The sequence below is a fragment of the Melospiza melodia genome, chromosome 24 (genome assembly GCF_035770615.1).
Source record: "Melospiza melodia melodia isolate bMelMel2 chromosome 24, bMelMel2.pri, whole genome shotgun sequence".
NCBI classification, from domain to species: Eukaryota; Metazoa; Chordata; class Aves; order Passeriformes; family Passerellidae; genus Melospiza; species Melospiza melodia.
In genome coordinates this window covers 3,142,574-3,165,252 of record NC_086217.1, presented here as the reverse complement: position 1 = coordinate 3,165,252, position 22,679 = coordinate 3,142,574, and the positions used below count along the sequence as shown (strand labels likewise).

At 41.9% G+C, this 22,679-nt stretch overlaps 1 protein-coding gene across 1 annotated transcript in view; it reads left to right on the top strand.

Annotated features, from left to right (window-relative positions):
* Positions 1-4,652: 4,652 nt before the first annotated feature.
* The window catches only part of GRB2 (growth factor receptor bound protein 2), a 44,661-nt gene continuing 26,634 nt past the window's right edge, over positions 4,653-22,679 (top strand). The window contains exon 1 of the mRNA XM_063176019.1: positions 4,653-4,866. Within this exon, the coding sequence (XP_063032089.1) occupies positions 4,789-4,866 (78 nt within the window). The 5' untranslated portion in view covers positions 4,653-4,788. The remainder of the gene's footprint in view (positions 4,867-22,679) is intronic.

Genomic DNA, 22,679 nt, shown 5'->3' with positions numbered 1-22,679 from the left:
CGAAGAGGGCACACGCTGAGTCCCCGGTGCCGCGGCCTGGGCCCCGCCGTGTTCCGCTCTCCTCGCTGCGTTCCGCAGGACTCGCCTGGGCGCCGGGGCCAGGTCCCGCCGGGCCCCGGCCTGCCCGGGGGGTGGAGAGGATGCGGGCTCTGCCGGTGGGGGGGTGGTTGAAATAAGCTCTGGGCTCCAGAGGCGTCGTCTGCTCGGCGAGATTCCCGGCTCACGTACCGGGAGCACCGGGCGGGGGTCGCTTTGCTCTCTGCCCTGCGGCTGGGGAGTGCTGCCGGCCCGTGGCTCTTGGGCTCATGTTTGTATTCCCCAAAAGGAGCTCCATAACTTAAAGGCGCTTCCAAAGGCTGGGAGGCTGCGAGTGCCCTGTAGGCAGGGTAACATCCCTGCCGCCCTGGCTCCAGACACAGCTGGGGTCATGCTGCAAACGGGAGTTTCTGTGACGGAGAAGGGCATTTTTCTCTTGGCCTCTTCCTTCTCTTATGAACTTCCTTCTTGAGAACCAGTGCTGGTGTTGTGGGATGAGGTTTGACTTGCCAATATAGTTTCAAATAATCTGTAGAAGACAAGGATGCGGCCTTGTTAACTCCCACAACATCTGACTCAGACACCTCTTTTATAACCTACAGTGAAAACTATTCTGTGGCACAGCAAGTAACTGCAAGAGCAATTCAAAGATACGGTGCTCAGGGAAGTTAATTCTTTGTTTCAAAAACTGTTAAATGCCTGGGGTCAAGGGACAAAATCTGAAGGACCACAGATGGTAAATCCATCTTCAAACACAATGTTGTTTGTAATCCATTTCTGTGCCAACTTTGGATATTGAGAATTTGTGCCATAAAAAGACCTTTGAGTTGTTATCATCTCTTAGTTTGATTGTCATACAGTATTTTGAGTATTTCGTAATACCAGCTAAGCTTGTAACATTTAAAGCAGTTTTAGACAGTTTAAAAAAACCCAAAAAACTGCCAGTAAATAAATTCTGGCAGAGGTGAAGTTTTCCTCTTACCTGATAAAATGTTTTGATCTGATAAGTATTATCTGTGCTTTGTGCTGTAGCTTAGTTTTGTAAGTGATATCTGGAGTTGTCTGGTGCTGAAGGAAGTTGAATTATTTTAAGCTGGTAGATCAGGGGGATAATTTGTGATCCTGAATGTTCTGGAGTTTATATGTTGATAATATAATTTCTATTTTACTTTGTTCCTTTATTATGTTGTACTTCCTTATTTGGTTAATTTGAATTAGTGTTCTGCCCTTACAATTTTAACTATCTATTCTTTTGTCTAGAGGCTGACACTTGCATTTCTGCATGTCTTCCAGATGATGTATGCACACATTTTTCTTTCTACCACCCTGAGAAATGTTTTGTCCTAAAACAGCTGATGTAGTTTAGGACCTGATTCTTTCCAAAATCTCCCAGTGAATCTATCTTGCCTCTCTTTGGCTTTTCTAAACTGTCTGTTGTTCTATTCCTGCCTGGATCACTTTCCAGAAGAGCAGTAAAACAGTGAAAAGAGAACAATGAGAACACTCTCTTTTGTTTAAAAACCGTGCTGTTTCTAAGAGTAATGTAAAAAGCTCACCTTTGCCTGTGTGCTTTTTGAAATATCTGTTGAAGTGGACATGACAATTGTTTCCTGTTGGCCACAACAGGGAGGTTTGTCTTTATAATTACTTTTATTCCATCCTGAGCTGCAGCACTACTGCTAATGAGCATTTGCTGTTGGCTGCATCTGCTGCCTTTTCTTCCTCTCACCCCTCCCAGTATTTTTGAGAGCAAAGGAAGTCTTTTAACCCAAGTCACAGTAAGGTGAGAAGCATTGATATTTTGAGCAGTCTTAGTCATTTCTCTAGCAAGATCATCTGATAATTTCTGTGCCATGTAACCATTGTGTTCATATATTGACTGTTGTTCATCCATCCCAGTCTCACTCCGTTTGCAGTCCGTGGACTGGGGTGTCCTGTTGCACTGCTCTCTGCCTGAAGCAGCTACAGCTGGGCTTTTTCCCCCACTCATGCAGTTGGTTTGTTTGTGTTTTAATAACAGCATGGCTGAATGTGTGTAAGAATTTATTTAATAAGATTCTAAGCAGAAAATGCTTCCTTAAGAGACTTTAAGGAAATTATGCCTTGACTTCACCTTTCCTCACATTTGCTGTGTGAGTATCTTGGTTTAATATTTTCAAAGCTTTTCCCTCTTTCAGATGTAACTTTAGTATCTAAACTTCAGCTACACTTTTGTCTAAAGTCAGGAAGGTTAAAGTTTTGTCTACACTGCAGCTGCTGTTAAAATTGTTACCTGGAAACTTCACTCCTTTGTGTGTTGACAATGGATCTGATGGTGGTAGTAGTACTAATGCATGTTTAAAGAGTATTGCATGATCAATCTCTTTCATCTTGAATTGTGCTGGAAAATTTCCCGACATTGTGCTGTTACTAAGCTCAGGGAAATGCCAGTATAGTTCTTGGAAATGCTGCTCAGTTTCTCTAGGAAAGCTGTGTTTTAACACCTTCAGTTAAAAAAGTAATTATTAGCTGGTAGTGCAGTGCTGGACAGCAATACCTCCGTGCCCTCAGAAAAGGCATATTTATAAGTTGAAGCAGTTTCTTTCTTAAATGTGTCTCAAGCCTTTAGTGTATCCTTTAAGTTTGCAACTTGATGTTACATTCTTAGGTTTGGAACTTGAGGTTTTCAAGCCATGCTCCCTTGGCTGAAGGTGTTTGTTTTCACATGTGGTGTGGTGGGTGGTAGAAACACCCAAAGGTTCCTTCCCGTAATATTTAAGAAGGACTAGAAATAGATGATGTTTGCCATAAAAGATACAGGACAGGTAGACAACAAGCATTGAGCAGTTTGCATTTTCCATTGCTTCATACACTGTCATTCATGTTGCCCTTTAATGGTGCTATAATAGCAGAAAATTATCAGTACCATCAGTTGACAAACCCCAAGAGGCCAGGTTGGAAAGGTGAGGAGATGGTGAACACAACACAGTAGAAGCAGCAGCAAAGAGAAAATACTTCTGGTGAAGGGAAGTAATTATTGCTGTTTGGATGAGTGTGCTGGTATGATGTGAAAGACTCACATCAGAAAGAAGGTTTTTCATCAGCTTTGAGACTAAAATTAAGTCTTTCATAATTACCCAAATGTAGTTAAGATGATCAACTTTATGGATTTCATGATGCGTGTGGTCGAAGCTTGGATCCAGTACATTCATTTCCATTGGTTATGGTAGCACAGGGAGATTGTTCTCTTGGGCTCTTTGTGACTGGTGACTGTTTTCAACCTTGCTGACATTTCAGGAGTGCTGTGTAGGAAGACCAGAGAAATCCCAAAGCTCTGTCCATGCAAGGACCCTGCTAAGCCGGTCTTTTAAAAATCAAGGTGAATCCTGTAAATACCTCCCCTCATTCTGCCAGATTCCTGTGCTAGAATCTCAGTTCCAGTGTTTGCCTCGAGCTTCATTATTCTCTACAGGGAGCTGAAGGTTGGGCAAACATGGGGCTCATGGAATATAAGCATGTTAATTGCTGAACTGCATTTATGTAAGGCAGGTTTTTCTCTGAAATGAGAAATTGCTGTTGCCATCTGCTGCCTTTGCATGCAGCAGGGCTCTTTCTGGGCCACAAGCACAGAGCCTGAATTAGCAGGTGCGTGGGTTCACCAGTGTTTGTCAGATCTCTTCGGTCTTGAATTGTCATTGACAAGTGCCAGCTCTCTGTTAGCTCTTCAAGGGGGTATTCATGGTGGGGTTTAACTTAGAGACTGTCTTTCTTGTGTTTTGGTGAATTTTTTTCTGATTATTTAGCTTCTGTGCTATCAAGTGTAGTTGGGTTATAGAAAATCATTCCTATTCAAACCTGAGGGTAGGATTTAAGCCTTTTCAGTGGTTTCAGTGTGTGTATATGACTTGCCAGGTTTGATTTAATGTCTTATCTGAGCCCCTAAGAGACACAAACTTGCTGATTGTCTCACTGAATTACAAAGATTTTTTAACGTGTTCTGCTGCTCAAAGCACTGGAATTTCAGGATGGTTGCTTTTACTTAGAGTCAGCCCAAACTTTTGTTCCTGTGTCATATTATTTGAGGACACCTTCTGATAGGCATTTCCACCCCAACAACCCAATAGCACTGTGCTTTGTCTAGCTTGTATTTAAATCGACGTGAGCTGTACGAGCGGCAGAACCCAAACGATCGGTGCGGGCATTTCCAGACGGGTTTTTCCCAGGGCAGCCGGTGGGGCAGCGGAGCGCATCCCCTCGCCTACCGCGGGCTGTGCCGGTGCCGCGGTGCCGAGCCCGGGGCTCTCCTGCCGGGGCCACGTCCTCCCCCCGTTCCATCGCTGTGATTGCCGCTGCGAGGAGCGGGAGCGATCCCCGGGAGAGGGGAGGGCCCGGCATGAGGAGCGGTGCCGGTGGCGGTGGCGGTGGCGGTGCCGCCCCCTCAGCGCCGGGGCTGCCATTGGCCGCGGGACGCGTCACTCGGGCGGGCCGGGCCCGGGCGAGCGGCGGCGGGAGGAAGCGGCGGCCGCGCCGCGCCGGGCGGAGGGAGCGGCGCTGGGCGCGGCCCCGGCCATCGATCCGTGCCACTTCCCCTAATGGCCCGTCTCTTCCTCCTCCTCCCCCTCCCCTAGGGCGGATCGTCCCCCGGCCTCCCTGTATGTGAGAGACGGGGCCGGCGCCTCGCACCGAGCCGGGAGCCGCCGCCGCGGGAGGAGCGGAGGCTTCGGGGAGCGCTTCCTGCCCACCGCCCGCACCGCCGGGCGCGGCAGCCCCAGCATGGAAGCCATCGCCAAGTACGACTTCAAAGCCACCGCGGATGACGAGCTGAGCTTCAAACGGGGCGATATCCTTAAGGTAAGTGGAGAGCTCGGGCTCGGGTGTTCCCTCTTTACCCCTGGACTCTTCAATTTCTCTCTGAGTCTCTTCCTGTCCGTCTGACCTGACCCTCTTTTGGGTCCCCAGAGAATGCCATCTCCTTTTCATACGGAGCCTCAAGATCTTCTAAATCCCAGTCACACCTCTGAGAGCAGGAGAGGCTGTTTTGTTTCAGTATTAAGCATGCATCCCAAAGTCTCTCGATTCTCTCTTCTGAGATTGGAATATTTGAAAACTTAGTCATAAACACGGCAGCAAATAAGCAGAAGTACAAGATAAAGGGGAATTCAGTGTAGAGATTATGAGAGGAAGCCCCATGAAGTAATCAAGATCAATTTGCTTTTCCTTTTCTTTGCCTCCTGCTAAGGATTCTAATATCAAAGAGCAGTGATTGGATTATTTCTCAGTAGATAATCTTTTAGCATCAGGCTGTCAAATATTGAAGCTGAGTTTTATCTTCAGTTGTGATGAACTGGAGTGATAAGCTTGTGGCTGAATATATAATGGATCTGTGCAGATGTAAGTGAATGTTGGAGTGCATTAGAGGAATTTTGGTCTATAATTCTTTCAATATATCAAAGCCTTTTTAGGTTTCATCTTGGCTATATTACAGGAATTTGAAAAAAGAGTTGAGTTTCTACAACTGTAACAAAACTGGACACACAGAACAAGTCCAACATTTTATTTTGGGGGGGAGTAAAATACAAAACTCCTTAGTGATTTGGCCTTGGTGAAGTGTAGCTCAGAGCTTTGTTACTTCCAAGTAATAAGAGCCATATTGCAAAATGCTTTAATGGAATTCATTCATAATCACTATTTCTCCATAAAGGTGGGCTAGTGTGATATATTTGGTGTGAAGGTATCTTTAAGCTGCTTTTTTTCTAAAATGCTTGGAGTAGAAGCAGTTTTGAGAGGTGGTTTTCCTGCAGATGTAAGGCTGTAACTGTGTGTATGCTGACAAATCAAGTCCTGCAGACCTCAGTGGGATTACTCATCTGCTCAACACTTTTGCCAGGAAAGGGCTTGATTTTAACTCCTATTTTAAAATAAGCTAGAAAAAAATAACCTTTATGTGTCAACCTACTATGTTTCTTTTATAGCTGATATTTCAACTGTGGCTTTGTTAAAAGTGTGAGGCAATAAACAGATAAAGGTTGCTAAAGCATATCATGCTTTGAGATTTTAACTTATAAAATGATTGCATCTGTGTATGTCCTACACATCCCTGCCCCATAATTGGCCTAAAAACTCCTGTTAGACCTGTACACCTCAGTGCCACTGTGTGGGTAAATCACCAGGATATTTCCCAGGGCTATTTTTAAATGTTTGAGATTGCCAGAATTTTGGAAACCTTTTGTGATAACCTTGCTCTTTTGGGTTACTACTAGCTGCTTCAACTTTTACAGTGTATTTGAAGTAGAGCATAGCTGAAGTCAGCTTTTAGAAAATGCTGAACAGGAAGGAAAAATGAAGTTTAATGAAATAGAGTATATATTGTAAAGTGTATTCTCAGCTATTTTCATTTAGTATGGGGTAGAAGTTTATTTAAGTACATGAAAAAATATAATAAAATTTTCATTTGTTTAAAAATATGTTTTCTAAGAAGTAAAGGAAAAATACTTTTTTTTAGTGTTTTTGAAGTTTAGTCTGTGTTAAAAGTCTTAGATCTGTGCACAGTGGCTCACAGTAAGGTGTTCTTGAGTTTACTTGATGTCATCCCATGGATACAAATTTTTTCACACAAATATAAACATATATATACTGTTACACTGCATTAATAATTTTATTTTTCCCAGAATACAGAGGATTTTCCTACTTTACCCTAAACCTTGGCTGAACACGTCCTCAGAGCATTTATGCACAATTCTTCAATCTGTATTTCCTTTCTTTTCAGCTCATATTCATATGAAAATGCTCACAGATTTTACATGTTTACCTCATTGATGCATAAACTGAGCCATAAAAATGGTAAATTGCTCAAGATTATCACTAAAGTCAGCAGAAGCATCAGGACTTCCAGGAATCCTTCAGCACATAGTTGAACTGAGTTCTGTGCAGTGTGGTGAGATTCACGTGTAAAACTGGTGAATTTCAGACAGATAAATCCAAATGAGTTAGAACTGTTCCTCTTTACCCATACTGACAAACTTCTGTGGCACTTTGTTGCTTTGAAAAATCTGTTTGACTTCAAATGTGTTTGTGGTTGTGGAAATTAATTTCCACCCGAAATGCCAGATCTGCTCATGAGTGAGAAATCTTGGGGTGTCCCAGTCATGTGCCCTGTGTGATGTCTCTCATTCACCAGGACAATCCTCCTGTCCTTGTTGGGAAGAGGAATAAACCTGTGCCATGTTGAATGCACCTGCACCCTCAGTGTCCCTTGCTGTGTTACTTCATGCACAGTGAAGCTTTTGCCTGTGAGACCCCTGTGGTGATGCACTCCAGAGAGCCAGGCCTGGCTGTTAGAGGATGGCAGAGCATTGATCTGTAGCAAAATCTCTAAAGTTGAACTCCCAGTCCTTGGAAGTTTCTCCCTGTGGGGAGGGAAGGCAGGGGTGCCCAGTGTGGCTGCTCTGACCTCAGCAGATACCTTGCCTGTGATGTCATGTGCCATTACTGCTGCCTGCCCACAGACTCAGGACCTGATTGAACAGCACTTGAACTGGAGCCATTAAGCTGGTTGTTAGTAATCTTGTGGCTGCTTTCCAGAAGTGAGTGAAGATAGTTGACCTTTGGCTTGCAATTGTAAAACAGCTGAGTGAAGAGGAAAAGTGCTTGGCCTCTTTTTTTTTTCCTTGTGGGCACTACATGGTAGAAGCTGCTTCTGTGGTTTCTGTAACCCTGGCAGGACAGTGGGTGCCCTGCCCTCTGCCTGGTGCCTCTAGCAGTGTGTGGTGCTGCCTCTCAGGGGATGCTCACTGACAGCTTTCTCTAAACTTCACATACTCTAAATACTGTTTGCTGAGCCTTTTCCAAAGAAAGGCAAGATTGCTGCTTCCTTCTGACAGTGCTGCAGCTCTCCAGCTTTGTGCTTCTCCTGTTGCTTCACAGGAGCTGCTTGGTGACTGGGAGAGGTGAAGGTGCCCATTCCTGTTACTTAAAAAAGTAAAATAAGGAAGCTGAGGGATTCCTACCTGAGGGATTCCTACCTGAAATCTTGATTTACTGTTTTTTCACTTTGAACATCAGTTGTCCTGATGCCTTTATAGTCTTCACCTGTTATGGTTTTTTTTTTTGCTATATATATTGAAGTTGGAAGGAGTTAAATTCAGTCCCAGTATTTGTTATTCAGGTTTTATGTCCCCCACAACTATCAGCCTTCATGCCAAATACCCAGATATAAAGTGTATTAATACATGCTGATGGTTAGGCAGGAACCAGGGGGAGAAAAGAGAAGAAAAATCACCATTCTTTGTCATGTCATTGTAATTTCTCTGCTGCTGTGGTGCTCTGTTTGGTTTCTGCGTGGTTAATGCAGGAGCACTAAACATATTAATTAATATCTTACATTTTAGAATTGTTTTGTTTTTAAACTATAAACTACTGCTTCATTTCCTCTTTCTCCTTCTGTCACAGGGTTGGGGCATAGCTGGAAAGTGTTTTTCTAAAGAAGTGAATAATCTACTGTTCCCAGTAGATGTCATCATAATTAATTCAGGGGTGCTTAGAGACTGTTTTTATGACTCAAGCCATCCAGGTGGTGTTTTAAGTAGAAGGTCATCATCTTGAATTTTGAGGTTTTTGCTTTTGTGTGATGCACAAACCAGCTTCCTTATGTGCCAGAAGAAGATTTCCTTGATAGGATTTTGATCACTTCACAATTTGGTTCAGCCAAGTCAAAATTACTTTTCCCTTTGTGATCATGCACACTTGACAGTCACCACAGGTTCTGTCCCCATGAGTGTTTGTCACCACACTTATTTTCTTTGTCAGCCCTTAAGAGAATTGAGTGTTTGCTAACAGTTGATGCTGAGGTGGCATTTTCAGTTCCTGCATGAAAACCATTTTTCTGTGTCAGGATAGAGTGGAACAGTTTCAAATGGAGGCAGGAAGATGATAAATGAGGGGAGCACTGTCTCCCTACTGCTCTTTCCCCTCCCTCCTCTGTACTTCACCTGCACTGGCTGTTGTGTCATGATGTCTGTCCTAGAGAACACAAATTCAAGGTTTGCTGAAGAGATGTGCCAGTTTTTTTCCTGATTTGAGTGAAGCTGTCTTTACATTCATCCTTCCTCTCCCTTCTTTACACGCTCCTCCATCATTTCCCATTTGTTGTAATGGGATGGGACTCCATGTGGTCTTGATGATTTTAATATGTGAGAAACAATTTTCTGAATAATGATTCAGCCAAATTGCAAGCACTATGTGCTTTATAGTGAAATAGGGCAGATATTAGAATAGGTTGCCCAGAAAAGTTGTGGAATCCCCATCCTTGGAGATACCCAGGCAAGTCCCTGAGCACTCTAATCTGATGAGACTGCTTTGAGCAGGAGGGTGAGTTGGGTGTCTTCCAGAGGCCCTTCCAAGCTCCATTCTTGTGTGAGTGGCAGCTCTGCTGTGTGTGATGGTTGATTTGTAGGGGTGTGCTTAGGTCATGTTCCCTGGCTGCTGGCCTTGAATTAAGATGATAATTGCCATCAATATGTGATCAATATTGCAGTCTGAGATGGCAAAACTGTCAGAACACTACAGAGACATAAAACCAAGCACAGTTATGTGAAATGTGGTTGATCTGGCAGTTGGAGATCTGTGTCACAAAGAGATGCTGCTATGAGGAGCTGCATTCTTCTGATCTGCCAGAGTGTTTGAGGCCTGGTTTGAGTGCAGACTTCTCAAATACTCTTCCTCTTAAGTATGAAAGTAATCTGAAGGTGGGTTATGTTCCAGGTGGGTTATGTTTCATTGGCCAACTTCTGTAGGCATTAGGATGAAGCGTGTGGGAAGGAAATAGCTGATCTTAACAAAGTGTCTGTTCTGTATTTGTAGAAGAGCTTGGACCTGCTTAGATGAAGATCATGTTGCTGAAGGTATTTCTGTGCAGGAGACAGTTCTGGAGTATTCCAGTCTGAAGGTGTAAAGTGGTCTTTGCAAGCAAGGAGTAAAAACATTCCACCTTAAGTATGGCATCTTTATTTTTATTTAGAAGGGTTTTATGATGGTTATTTAAACTTGTCCCTGAAAGCAGAGAAAGATGAGCTCTGAGCTGCCTGAAGGCTGCAGGAGTTCTGAGTGTTGAACAAACACTGGCTACAGCCAGTGGTCAGCTCAGCTGGGTTTGTGACAGTGCCTTAGCACATGTAGCATTCTGTGACAACCAGGGAGATGGTGCTAATTTGAAGCTCAGCTGCCTTTGCCAGTGGAATGGAGGAGCTGTTACAGCCTCTCTGCAAGGTCCAGCTTGTGATATGCCAGGCATGACAGACAAGTGTTAGCTCAGGCATAGCAGCAAATCCCATTTTGGCTTGATAAATTATTTATCTGCTTTGTTCAACCTGCTTGTCAAACTGCAACCAACATGACGTGCTTTTGTTTTTATTTACTGGCAACACAAAGATGCTGCCTCCCCTCTTTGGTCAGGTGACATCTCTGTTGTGTTAACTGTTGTGATTAGGGATTGTGGGAGAGTTTCAGATCAATAACATCTGTTACTCTTGGACATCCTGGGTGTTAATGAACTAACTTTGATTTAATTTATTGTGTTAAATTAAAATGGTAAAACTTGATTGCAGCTTGAGGGAAGAAAAGAAGGATTATGAGTTTTAGTGGCATGTATTAAGGACTGGGAGTGTATTCATAGATTTCCAGTTTATGTGCAGAGTCCTGCTAATGGCTGGAGGAGGGATCTTTTTGCAGTGATATTCAGACTTTTCTGATTTCTCTCTACAACTAGTAAGGATCCAACTAAGCAAGGGAAGATAAGAAATCCAGTTTTTCTGTGTAGAGCTCAGCCTCACAAGGAGTGAACTATATGACCCCTTGATAAAATCCCCTGTGCTTTGAAATTGCCAAGGGCTACATACCATTAATCAAATACTAAAGCCTGAACTTCAGGAAAAAAAAAGTGCTGGGCTAAACTAATCCTATTTTATGAAAATGTAAGAAAATTAGACATTAGTGCTCTAGCAACACTGGAGCAAATAAATCTTATAATCTCAAATTGAGAAAAAAGGTGCTTTAATTTACCAATCTTGATTAATTTTACAGTAGAAATCTAAACTAGAAGAGCTACTAAAGATAATGTTTGGACATTTTCACAACTGCTGTGAGACTGAAGTATTGTATTATAAGCTGTTGTACTAGAGATGGCAAATTTCCATACTTGCTCTTTATCCCTGAATTACAACCTTTGCTAAATTTTTAATAATTCTATTTATATGCCTTTTAAAAGGTTTGAAGAATCAAAGCTAATTTTACAACCATAACAACAAACAACTTAGAAACAACAACAAACCTGGAGGAGATGAGTTTTGAGTTTTTCTTGTGTGTCTTTGTGGCATCACCTTTTTTCTGCTCTGTGGTGTTGAGCTGCAGAATGTCCTTTCTGTGCTGACTGTCCCAGGTGTGACAGCAGAGCTGTGACACCCGAGGTGTCTGCAGCTCCATGGCTTTGTCTGCATTGTGTGGTCAAGAGAAGGGACTGGATCTTCTTCAGCTACAGCCAAGCTGACCTCGAGGTGGCTGCACTAAAGATAACCCCACTGTGGGATTTGGTGTGAGTTACAACACTCACACAGGAGTCTGGATGAATTCTTTGCTGTGTTAGTTAAGGCCTGAGCAGCTACTCTTCATTAACACAGTGTAGCAGAGGATGAGCCTGTTTCCCTTCTTCCCCCTGCCCTTACTTTTTCCAGTGCTATGGGAGGGTCCTAGCCAGGGAGTTGAAGCTGAGACTTGGGAATGGAATATTTACATAGGAAGGTGAGCAAGGGAATGCATTTGTTCTTTCTCTGCCCAGTCTTACAGCCTTAGAAATGGAGCATTTGTGTAGCTCTCTGTTTCACTGGGGCACTGGTGAAAAGAGGCACTAGGTCCAAGTGTTTTATGTTTTACTTGCTTCATTTACCTAGGAAAGCTGCCTTTGATCTCTGTAATTTCCAGTTTTCTCTGAAAATTGTGTTAGATTTAAAATGCAAATGAGTGGGTGACTTATGTGTGCTGCATTTGAAGGTAGATCAGGAGGCTGATACTGCAGCAGTTTGATACACAGCTCTTATCTGCAGCTTTATCCCCCAGCTGTTGTTGCTCTTTCATTTCCTTTGCTGGTCCTGCAGTGGCAGTTAACTTATCTCCCAGGCTGGGCAAGCACCAGTGACTGGAATAATTAATGTACACTTGGAAATAAATGTGGCTTTTGGATGCTTTGGCCCTTGGAAGAGAAAGTAGCATAGGAGAATAATTTCTCTGACTTTTGGAGTGGGCTGCATTTGTTTTCATTTTCTACATTGGGAAATGCTGGATAAAATTGTTTCTTTCCCTCAAATAGCCAAATCTTTTTAGACTTTTCAGACCAGCAGCATTGTCCATTTCAATCTGTCAAGCCTGGGGCTTGTCCTTGTTTGTCACTTTGAGGCCCCTGCCCTGTTGCTGAGTATTTAAAGCTCTGTGTGAGTGGCACATGCCTTCAGCTTTGAAGACATCTTGTAACACCTCCTAGGAGTAGGTGTTCAAATGGAACAGAAAATGTTGTGAAGCAGAATGTCTCTGGTGGAGCCTGAACTTGTTCCCATGCCTTGTATGCATGATTGGTGCCACCATCTGACAACTCAAGTGAGAATTGCTTTAACAAACTTAAAAATGTGGTTTTTTTCATGATGACATGTGCTAAACACATGGAGTTGTACAGCTGAGCTCCAATGGAGCAAAAAGTGAACTGACAGTCTCCAAAACTGCTCATGAAAATTATTTTTAGGATATTTATTATATTCCTGAATCCCAGATGCTACTCTACAATACTTCCTGATTAGTGGCTAGATGCATCTGAAATTTGCATTTTAAATTGTTGTGTTCATAATTTTCCTCAGCCTGTGTGTCTCTCTTTAAGAAAAGAATGGTGTTTTCTGTAGATACTGCCTAAAAGCCCAGTTTAAAAATGTTGTAAATGTCTTGAAGAGCTTAAGAGGCTTTTTATCCCCTTCAGCAGTGACTGCTTACTTGAATTTCTGCACCTGATCTTGGATTCTTTTGTCTCCAGCTATTTGAGGTTGTGAAAAGCAAATAGTCCTCATGAAATCAGTTGGGTTTTGATCCTGTGGTGGCAGATCAGAACAGTGACTGCAATAAGGCAAAAGCTAGCAGCAGCTATTTCTGTCTGGGAAGTAGATAGTCAGCCTCTGTGGAGTAATTAATTTAGAATGGTGATGTTCAAATGTTACTGCCCTTTATAAATAAAATATAAGAGAATACTGAAGAGAGTAGAATTTTTGTTTGTACCTGCTGGTTTGCATGAGTTCGTGTCAGGCTGCACGCAGTGCTGGGAGCTGCCTGTTGGCTCCACTGCAGCTGGACCTCATGCAGAGAGAGCAGAAAGCTTTTTTTTTTTTTTTTCCCTCTCTTCAGCTGAACTGTAATTATACTGTTAGTCTCTAAAACCTCTTATTTAAATAATTTGTCTCTGGAATTCATGCTTTCTCCATGGAGCCAACCTACTTCTTGCCCTAACTTGTACTAAAACTCTACAGGTTTACATGGGGGGGGAGGGAAGTGCTGCTGTTATGCAAAATTGTTTCCCTTGGGAGGAAAGGGGGGAATTCTTCATGAGTTATGTATGAGACAGCAGGTTCCACTAATCATAGCAGCTCTGCTAGTACTGAAGACTTGTAGTATGAGCTAGTCAGCCCTATGGTTTGTGAGAAATTGGCACAAAATTTTAAATTCTTGCAACTCTTGCTGAGCTTGAGTAGGTTTTGCCATTATAAGCCCTGATGTACAGTCAAATTTTGAGTATTCTTTTGTTACCTACCCTTCTTTAGAATAAGTATGAAAATGATACTTTAACCATTTGATCTGGTTTTTACTTAGTGCTGTTAACAATACATTATGGTCTGCTTGGAAAGAGCTATGCTTAGATTCCTAATCTAAGTGGATTTATTTTAGAATAAGTAGGATTTTAAGCTGCAGAATTGTGTACCTTTTGTGAGTACCTCTGGAAAGCCTGCCACTTTTGCTTGGGAGGTATTTCCCTGAGCTCCTGTGCAGTTCAGGGCTTGTGCTCTAATCTTTACTACTTCTGGGGACACAACTAATCAAGGAAATTCTTGGGAAGGGGGAGGGAAACAAGGGTTCAAAGTGCATCCTGCAGTTGCAGAAGGGAAAGGAACCAAATGCAAGGAGGAAGATGAGAAGAAGGTGGCATCCAAGGACAGTGAGCGCTTTTAAAGATGAAATTTGGCAATTAAAATGTTCTTTTTCCTAACCTTGCCTTTGAATAATGCTTGAATTTTGATGACATGAACATCAGCTTGACAAATTTGCCTTGTCCAGGCTATATTAGGGGAATCTGTTGTTCTTATATTTCACAGCTAAATTTTGTTTCTGTAATGATCTACATGTCCTCAAAGACTGCTTGAACAAGATGTATCCTTAAGGCTGGAAGTGCTCAAGCTTGGGCTGGCAGTTCTGCTCCCTGCTGACCACTGGAATGGAGGAAGCAGAAGTTGCTTCTGCTTCCTCCTTGTCTTTGCTTCTGTCCCAATTTCTTAAAATACATTTTGCACTGCCACCTCTGCTCTACCTCTCCTGAAACTGGTTTGTCAAAAATGGTGTGGATTTGACTGTTTCTGCCAGGGTGTTAAAGCTTTCTTCCAGTCTCAAGCTGCCTTGACATTTCCTTACACTTTACTGACAAGAGATGCATTCCTCATTTTTCTTCCCTGAAAATTGCCTGTAAGGTTCAGAGTGTCACTTGTTCTCTGCCAGGATGGGCAGCTGAAGACTCTTGTGACACTCCCTAAAATCATTGAATTGCCCCTGAGATCATCATCCAACCTTACTACCTAGAAAAATTCAGATTTAAACCAACAAACAACCTTCTCTGCAGGGTCACAAAAAATAAAGATAACCAAAGTGATTATAGTTGACCCACATTTCCTGATTTCCACCCTTCCCATTACAGCTTGTTGTGTCTGGAAATCTCACAAGCTGTTACCTTTGCTCTCTTTAGGTAATGTTAGAAGGAAAGGCATAAGTAGAAAGGCTTCCAGCATTTCTATAAACTTTGTTGAGCTTTCTTTCCTTTGAAAAGTTTGTGTTTCAGTCCACCTGTCTCTGTTTGGATTACAAACACCTGCATGATGTCGCAGTAAGATTAGAGGCACTGTTGATTCTATTTGCATGATGAGTAATAAATTCCCCCTAAAGCTTGTTTGTTGAGAAGAAAACATTATTTTTAGCATTCCAGAAAGGCTGAAGTTATTAAACATAGGGCAATATGTTGATAAAAGAGCTGCTCTGCAGGCTGGTCAGCTACTGAAAAAGATCTGTGGGTGGCTCAGGAGTGCTGCAGGTTGAAATTCTGTGGAAGTGGTTGAATTACCCCCCCCACGGGTATTTTTCTGAACCCTTTGGGGCTCCCTAGTTTAAAGTCCTCACAAAGAAAATACTGTTACACAATCTTCTAAGTTTGGTTTGACTCTAACTCGATTTAACTGTTCTTGGACAAAATTACAGTCAAAACTGAGAAGTCTGGCCATACCTAATGAAAGTCCTCTAAAAGCACCTGTTTTCCCTTGCTCATTGTTCCCAAAACTCCCAGTTTGCTAACTGGGAGGGAGAGGCCACCATCCAAATGGGTGAGAACTGACTCTCATGTCCTTATGGCAGGGATCAGGTAACACTCCTGGGCTGTGCTTGGGTTTGCCAAGGTTTTCCAGCCCCCACAGACAGATTTGAGCTGACCTTTCACATGGCCCTTGGACTGTGCTACCTGTATTAGTCAGCTTTCTCCCACTCACTGTTGGTTGCTACAGGTAATACTCAGTTTATTGTACTTTTATAATGGATTTTGTATTGTGCTTTAAACTTTCTTCAATGGAAGTAAATTCTACTCTTCACAGTGTTCTGGCAGTAGTTCCCATCTGAAGTGAATGATGCAATTTTCACAATTAAAAGAAATAGAAAACTGTTTACACATAGGCTTTTCCTTTGTACTCTGAATATTTGCCATTCTGCACTGGGCTAGATGGAGCACTCCAGTGCTGACTGTGTTGGTCAGAGGTCCAGCCCTGGACATCATCCTCCTCTTTGTGAAAGGTGTTGGCTTCCCTCAGTCAGGCTGGAGGCTGTGCCTGGCTCTTGTGGCCACACCTTCTGTGCATCTTTCTAAAACCCATTTGAATCCATCTGTACATTACAGCATGAAAGCCTCATAACAAAAACATGTACTGTGTGGAATAAAGTCACTTGTTCATTTGAAACATGCTAACTAGGAGTGTTACTGGTTATTTTTTTCTTCTTTTCTCTCCCCCTCTCCTTGCAAGAGACTATAGCAAAACATTTCCCCTGTACTTCTCACGGGGAGAACTGATTTGCAAATGTCTTCTTGTCTTGGTTGCATTTTTTTTCTAAGAAGGACATAGGGATAGTCTGATCTCTTACAGTCCAAAACCCATTCCATGCTTTGTTTTATTTTGGTTCTTTTTGCAACTCTTTCAGTTCATTTTAACCCATCCCAAAAATGCTACATGTAAGTACTCATGATACAGAGGGGCTGACACAAATTTAGTGTCGCAATACTTGTTTTGTTTTGTTCTTATGAGAAACAGGTAATGTTTCTAATTTATTTTCAGATTGCTGCCCCTTTGATTGTATTATAATTGCTGAGGAGTAATAGTTTAAAATCCTTAGCTTCATACATTCACAGTTCTTTGGCTTTTTGGTTGTGTTTTTTCTCACACACATTATTTTCCATATTCCATTTAATCTCGTATTTATCACTTGGCCTTTTAGTATTACAAGTTACCAGTGTAACTGATGAGTTTTAGGGTTTGAGTACATTTCCTCACTCTGTTGATGAACTTTGTCTCTTCACCCCTCTGTTGCTTTCTTGGATGGCTCCTGGAGCTGCAGCCAGTCCTGAGATGCTGTGGCACAGCCTCCCCGTGCCACAGACACTGACCCTTTGGTTTCTTTTTTAACCACCAAGGGTGAGGTTCCCATGTTGTTAATGAGCACATTTGTGGGGAGGGGTAGCCAAAAGTTGAGTTGTTGGGTTTTTAAATGAAGCAGCTCAAATAAACCTTAGAAAAGCCTTGTGACTGTTTCCAGTTTATCACAATGAATGATTCATCTGCCCTCTATACCGAGTTACATTTTTGTTCTCTCCTGCCACTGATGAAGTGGAGGTCTGAGGTGATGATTGCTTTTTGCTTTTATAGCTTTGCCAGAAGAGCCCAGCCTCCAAACAGCTGCCTGACTCAACTTAATTGGATATTTGCTGTACTTCCAGGGAGGTTTTATGGCTCTGGACTGGCAGTATTGCTGCAAAGCAGCTGGGACCAAACCAGCAGCTGTCATCTTATCATATGTATTTTAAAAGTCTTTAGATAATGCCTGCTCCTGGTTGGTGAGCCCATCCCTGAGCTGCCTTCCACATATTGAGGTCTTCCCAGAACTCCACTGTAGGGAATCTTTTTGAATGCATCCCCACTAAGGCATGGTCTGAAAATCCCACTTTGTTGTGTAGGAGTGATTGACCCCTCCTCAGGGCCCAAGGCATTGACTGTCCCAGTAAGGGAGAGTTTTAATGCCTTAGCTTTTATTGTGACTTACAACAGAGATACTGTGCTGCTGTAGTGTGCTTGGATGCTTCAAATTAGTGCATTATTAGTCAAATAATGCACCCTCAGGTGTCAGTGACCTGCACTGGGATTTCCCTTCCAGGTTATTCCAACTGAGCCATCACGAGGTCTGTTCTTGTTCTAATTTGTTCTTGACCTGGAACAATTCTTCTAATTTGAGACAATAATTAGGAGATGGTTTTAGTTATCTCTGATCTTTTCCATAAAGAATTTTGTGCCTCAGCTGTCTTGACTTTAAGATTTTGGAGCAAGTTACTGCTTTTGGCATTTCATATCTGCATTTCTGCATTATTCATATAAGGAGACTCTTGGATTTTTTTGTTCTTGCCCACAAGCCAAGAGAGCAGCAGTAGACTTTCATTGTCAATATAGCTGGTGTTTCTAATATGATGTTATATTAAAAAAATTAAGGCAGCTTTTATCACTTTCATATTTTCTGTTCTTCTGAGGTAATGTAAGTAGTGTCTCTTTTTAAATTTAAAAAAATTATTCCTCTGTTAGGATACTGGTTTTCTTCCTGACCCTGAGTAACTCTGGGCTGCAGTTTCTTAGCCCAGTCCATGGGATAGTGAGCTACAAGACACTAGTGTAGGTTCAGTCTGCTCATGATATAAAGTTCTTTTCTAACTGTGTGTGAGTAAATGGCATTTAAATGCTTTATTTTCCTTTTATGGAGAGCATTGGACATGAACAAATGCTATTTTATTAGTTCTGAAGTGAAAGAGGAACTTCATTGCACAAGGGGATTTTTTTAAGCATTACTTTGATGTGCAGATGTTGCCCCCTCTTTTTTTTTTTTTTTTTTTTTTTTTTAATTCTTATTTTCCCCTCTCCCCTCCCTTCCAGTGTGTAATTGAGCAGTTTACTTTCAGTAAGCCCCCACAGCTGTGATTTTGGACTTTTTCTGAGGTAGAATGAAAATTAAAGTTGCTTTGGAGTTCTTGGGCTTTGTACTTTCCCAGTTGAAGTCACTTTAGGAGCAGTATTTTGGCATGAGTGGATGTCACAGACCATCAGCAGCTCAGGCACACGTGTGCTCCTTGCTCTGCAGTGCCATCTTTCCTCCTCCTTTCCAAAAAGAGGAGATTATTGATGTCTTTCCACTTTCTGCTGTTCAAAGTGACATCTGGTGCTTCTTTTTGGGCTTAGACAAATGCCATTTAGTTCTGATAGCTTTTGTTGTTTTAAAGGAATGGTTTTATCCTTTGCCATCTGATTCCATGTCTGTGGTTCAGATGCCTTCTCTCCCTCAGCAGTTACCAGAGCTTGTTCTTTGCTCAGTCTCCTGAGGAGTGTGTGTTTGTACAGGCTTGGGTGGGAGGGTGTTTTTCTTTTCTCTGTGAAAAAAAAAAAAAAGGCTAAGCTTTCCTGTTTGGCCAGAAATTGCTGAGCTTTTTATGGTTAAATTGAGGCCACTGTGACCCCAGAATTTGTTATTCCAGATTATGAGTATGGAATTGTGGGTGTTTAATTCTGTATCCTATGGATTCTCCACTAATTGAACCTTTGTTTAATGATGAGTTTTGAGAAGAAAGAAAAATGGATTAATGTTGGAATGAATTTTAACTTTTTTGACTCAGGCCTGTTGTGACCCAAAAATAGGCTAAACTTAAATGTCATTAAAAGTTTTCTGGGATATAATAGTTCATTATTCTGTGGCAGCCTGAAAACAATCATACATTTCTTCTGAAAGTTATCATGGATTGAAGATCAACATGAGACATTGGTACAGCAACCCCACTGTGTTTTTAGAGAATTTGGTGTGTTTGCCCCATTGAGGTTTGCATATGCTAAAGGCACAGGGAAGGCACTGAGGGAGCTTTGTGCTGCAATATTGGCACTTGTGGAAAAGATGGCATTGATGGTGGGTGAGTGGATTGCCCAAGTCTTTGTCATCAAATTGCTGAAGATACAATGTTAATAATATTGACATACAAGTTGTGTGCCTCATGATCAAAGACCTGTGGGAGCCTGGGAAAGAAATGAAGGATTTATAAGTTAAACTGGTTGTTTGGGAAGCTGTAGATTTGGAAAGATTACTGGGCATAACTACTTGGTGCAGTTTGGTTCTACTAGCTTTCAAAACTGTTAGAATAATTGCTCAGAACAACCTGTGAAGCAAAGTTGTGATTAAATATATTTTCAGAAAGGTTAGTTAACTGCAAAATCCACTGAAATCCATTTTTTCTGTGTGGTTTTTTAACATATATTTTATTTAATGTGTTTACCTTAGTGACTGTTTCTTTTGACACTAAAATTTGCTTCTTGCAGGCCCAGAAGTTTGAGTTCAGTGTTAATCATGGCTTTGGTGAACAAAGATCTTTCAGTACATTTGTTATTTGGATTCTTTTTCTCTTAGTAGAACCTGGCCAGGTGGAAATGACCAGAGTTGCATCTCTTTAGAACCTTCAGACCTGGCTTGAACAGCATGTAACAATGGGCTGTGTTAACTGTCTTTGAACCTCGGGTTATTAACATTAGCATAGTCCTGGTTGGGTTTTTGTTCTTGTCGTTGTTGGTTTTTTTTTTTAAACCAACCAGGTTGAGGTTTTTTTTGTTGGTGTCTTTTGAAGTGTGACTGATGACCTGCACCAGTCCATTGAAACACGGTGCAGGGAAATGTGCCCTCTCAAACCTTTAAATGCAAGTCCCCAAAAAATCTTTTTGCAATAAATGCCTTCTTTATTATCCTTTTTTTCTCCCCCATTCAGTTACATGAGCAGGGAAATCACTGGTGTTCTTGTGATGTTGAACAGTAAAGCTTCATCTCTTTTCTCCTGGTTTGGTGAGATTGGAGACACTTCACATTTGTGAGTTTGGTGTTCTAGAGCCAGTGGTGCAAGCTGCCCCCAGTGTGGTGTTACCTGTCACACTCAGGTTTTTGCAGGCTCTTGGGGTGCTTTGCATTATGCAAATGGGACAGGAATGAGTCAGAGATTCTCAACATTCGGATCAGAAACCATTTGCAAGTGTCTTCCTCTTGTGTGTGCGTGTCCTGCTAGCAGCAGGGAAGTGGGAACAGCTTGCAGTTACAGAAAACGAGGAGAGTTCCCTTTTCTACTAAACATTCTCACTCTGAAGATCAGCCAGACTAAATACCTGTCCCTTTCCTCGTCAGTTCAAGATGTTGCTAGACAAAAGTCAGTAAAAACATTAAATAAACCTAATAAAAAAATGCACTGATTAAAACCATCCCTCTGCAGGTGACAAATCTCTGATAAGTATCACTGCAGTTCCTCAGTGGTGAATTAGTGGCTTAAATGCCTTAAAAACAGTGTTTTTTATCTTGTAGAAAACTGAGCACTCATGTCACACTGAGCCAAAATGTTGTTGGCTCTATGCACTGAAATTGCCTTGATTTGTGCAGGGTAAGCTTCATTAATTTATCTTTTTATAGTCAATGCTGCTTTATAAGTGAATTTCTAATCTAGTTAAGAAAATGTCTTGGTTTGATTGCATGCAGTTGGATCAAGGTTCTGATGGCAAAAATTCATTTCTGCCAGGATGGTAAAATGACACTGTTGATCCTGGGAAGGGATTGTTGGTGCAGCACTGACAGGATCGGGTCTCCCCTTCTGGCTTCCCCAGGGAGCCATCCCCAAATGAAATGGGTGATAAGTGCTTCTGGAAGATCTGCACGTCTTCCCCACAAACGAGAGTTAAATTTTACATTTTAAATGAATAGATAAGAGGTGGGGCAGCAAGTTCTGTGTATGTACAAACAGGGCTGAGTCAATAAAGAGCTTTGTGTGGAGACCAACCAAATTCCTAATTGTGGCTGTGTCTGTATAATACAATACAAAATCACGAGGGCTGTGAGAGCGTGAACAGGCTTTTTGTGGGCTGAATTAAGACATGTTTTAAAATCATTGGCCAAGAGCTCTGAGACTTATGGAGTAATTAGTCTGAACTGACAGGTGAACCTGCTCAGTAAGAGATTGCATCTTGTGGCACTTCTTTTTTTTCCCCTTTCTCAGGTCTTTGCATAACTGTCCTAAAGTGCTGCTGAATCGAACCTCAGAGGTGTTGTGTTGCAGGATCTGATTTAGAGACACTGAGGCTTTTACTGTCCTGCAGCATAGGGCTGCATTTTTTCTGGGAAAAATTAGGAGCTGTTAGCTGTTTGAAAAACAATTTTCCACTTATCTTACAGCCATCAGTCTGTTTTTAATTCCTTGCATGGTTTCTGGCTTACCTCTGTTTCCCTTAACAGCATTACTTAATCCTGAGGCATCATCCTGAGCCTATTTAGTGCTAAAATCCAGCATGCTTTTCTTTTTTTTTTTTTTCCCCTTTTTATTTTCTTTCTAATTTTTTTCCTTAAGTTTCCCTATTGTTGATTCATGGCCAGCTTCCACCGAGGCAGGAAGACAGTAGCCACCATAACCACTCTCTTGTATATTTGAGGCTATTTAATACCTTCCCAATATTCATATCCTGAAGATACAGAAAGAAGAGTTAAGGGATGGTTCCATGCTGCATCTCTTGAATACTCTGTATTAAAGCAAGGTTAAAACTGTCCCTTCCTGGGCCTGCTTTCTGTCAGATGGTCACAGATGCAAATTGCTGCTTGGTGTTTATCCACCCCGTAGGAAAAATCAATGAGCAGCCTCTGGTCATGCGCAGTTTTAAGATCTTTGTTTTTCAAATGGTTTTGCTCTTTACTGCTGCACTCCCAGTTAAAGCATCTGGGAATGGTACTGGCTGCAGTCTCAGTAAATTAGTCTGTAATATTCTGCAATATATTAAAATTACACTGATGTATTACTTACTGGTTATGTAGGACAGATTTAGAGATTCTCCCTTCCAGTGTGTTCTGCTAGAATTGGTTAAATAGGTACAAATCTAGCAAAATATTGACTTACAGCTATGGCAAACCTTGCAAAGCCCTGATTCAATTTCCTGATTAGGAAATTGGCCTCCTGTTATCTCTGATTTCATGCTTTTTCCATCTGTCTCAAAATGAAGAGATTAGGTCTGATCCTAGCTATGTGTGTG